Source organism: Pyrus communis, chromosome 1 (assembly GCF_041283825.1).
Source record: "Pyrus communis isolate YQ-2024b chromosome 1, ASM4128382v1, whole genome shotgun sequence".
Lineage (NCBI taxonomy): Eukaryota > Viridiplantae > Streptophyta > Magnoliopsida > Rosales > Rosaceae > Pyrus > Pyrus communis.
This window is the reverse complement of record NC_142565.1, coordinates 3,768,027-3,770,416: the sequence shown is the minus strand read 5'-3', so window position 1 is coordinate 3,770,416 and position 2,390 is coordinate 3,768,027. Positions and strand designations below refer to the sequence as shown.

The following is a 2,390-nucleotide window of genomic DNA, read 5'->3' as shown; positions in this document are numbered from 1 at the left end:
ATTGGCAGTCACTCTTTAGGTGGTGTACCATATTGTCTCCTTTGTGTACTGTCTGTAAAACAACTTTTAAGGATCTTAACCCTATTGATAGGCGATATCTCGCTTAGACCGGCTAATTTAGCTATGTATGTTTTGAAAGAAATAAAAGGCGATATATGTTCATGTATTTTACTTTTTCTACCATAACAACATCCCTATATATAGATGTACATTTACAGTAGCCGAGTAAACTGGTAGTGATCCACCTCTTTCTGTGTTCCTCAATCTCACACTCGCAGATCTCTGCATCTAAACAAGTAGAAGGAAAAAATGACAAGTTTCCGCTTCACGGAGACCCTTATGGCGATCGCCCTCTTCTTCTCTACAGCAGCTGGAAATCCTTATGTGAGTACTAATTACCTACTTATAACGTTCAGCTAATCGATGTCGTTAACCCCTCCATCCTACACACAGTATGAATTATATATATATATATATATATATATATATGTATGTATATGTATGTATATATATATATGTATGTATATGTATGTATGTATGTGCAGGACAAATGTGTGTACACAATTTATGTAAAGACGGGGTCGATCATCAAGGCAGGCACAGACTCAAAGATAAGCATGACCCTCGGTGATTTCTCCGGCCGGTCTGTATGGGTGCCGGATCTTAGGTCATGGGGCCTAATGGGGCCACACTACGACTACTTTGAGCGTGGCAACCTGGACGTGTTTAGCGTACGTGGTCCATGCATGGATGCACCAGTGTGCCGGCTCACGCTCACCTCCAACGGGTTTGGTGCACACGCCGGGTGGTACTGCGACCATGTGGAGGTTACTGCCACGGGGCCTAACACTGCATGTTCGAAATCCATATTCTATGTTCAACAATGGTTGTCCAACGATGTTGCTCCATATCAGATGACTGCAACTCGCGATGCATGTAATCCGTGGAATGTCAATGCCGGTGCAGATCAGCGGGGGAAAGATGGGAAGTTTGTTGTGGAGTATCCCAAGAGATATGCTTGATTGTTATTTGTTGGGATGAATAATGACTAGTTGAATAGAAATATTTAATTTGGTGCTTTGGTTCGTCGGGATTATTTATTTTTTATTTGGATCCGAAAATGTTTTGGTGTTCTTTTCTACTTGAGGAAATGGTCCTGATCTGTAGTTGGGAGTTTGTTTTTTCGGAGGCTTAATTATCATTAATCTATGAAAAATTAACAATGTTGATCTCATTTTGTTCATTCACTATTCCAAATACAAGTTAGTTCGCTTCACCATTCACGGGTAAACTTAATTTTGGTCACTGACATTGATGTGGTAATGCTCTAGGTTCGATAGTGTAAACTGTGAATCTACTTGATTGTGGCCATGAGTAAGGTGTAATTCTCAACTAGCCTCCTTTAGGTCCGGAATGAGTGGTAATCGTGGTTCGCCACTAGTTATCCTCCTTTTGTAAAAAAATAAAAGAAAAGAGATATATTAATTGTTCGGGTGTATGACCTAAATCCATCTGCTTTTCAGTGGTCATATATGTCAATATGTGAACAAATGAATTTGTATATTATTTGATATGGCAAGTGAAGTGTACATGTCATGTCAACGAATAAATTTATTTTATTAGACGATTGTATACATCATGCATTACTTGTCTCATCCCCCAATATGGTATAAATATGTGGTTTCCCCAACATTACTCCTGTAAAATAAGTCAAAATTTAGTGTTCATTTATCGGACTACATATTTGTTATCCACATACATAAAAAGAACGCCATTCCATGGAGAGGTTCTTATGTGAGGTCATCGACTGTGGTGAGCCATAGGTGTGCTTTGAGAGGGAGTGAGACACAAAATGAGGCCGAATGAATAAACCTAACAAAATCAAGTTGTGGGGTTGAGTGTGGTTTTTGAGTCTTTTTGATCCGTAAGGACAGATGGTCTGATCCAAACCCAGAAGAATTCCTCCCTTGCAAGGCCCTTTACTCCCATCCTTACAATTCCTCTTTCACTTATAAGTGAGAAGTTTTAAGTTCAATTTTCGTTAAAGGTGAGTTTGAACCACATTATTGTTGGCTCATTGTGAGGATATGCCCACACCCTCTCCTTAGTGTAGATAATATCGTTTGTTAGAAAAAAAATACATATATGGCCAGGCGGGCAAAAGTTTGTCTTAAAATAATCAACACTTTATGTCTTTGACACCATATTGATCATGTCCATATTAAAGTTGAACTTAAAGAATGATTTGACAAAAATTAAGGGCATTTTTGTTATATTTCTTATTTAATGGAGATTTTGCATGAAATGATCAAAATAATTGCCGATGGACAAACTCAGGGACCAGTTTATTGCTTTTAAACTTTAGGGACCAAAGTGAGGAGTTATGTCAA

At 38.5% G+C, this 2,390-nt stretch overlaps 1 protein-coding gene across 1 annotated transcript; it reads left to right on the top strand.

Moving 5' to 3' along the window:
* Window positions 1-242: 242 nt before the first annotated feature.
* On the top strand, window positions 243-1,081 carry LOC137719978 (PLAT domain-containing protein 3-like). Its single transcript, XM_068458963.2, has 2 exons — window positions 243-384; window positions 546-1,081. The coding sequence occupies exons 1-2, from the start codon at window positions 310-312 to the stop codon at window positions 1,020-1,022; spliced, it is 552 nt and encodes a 183-aa protein (XP_068315064.2). The 5' UTR covers window positions 243-309; the 3' UTR covers window positions 1,023-1,081.
* The last annotated feature ends 1,309 nt before the right edge of the window (window positions 1,082-2,390 follow it).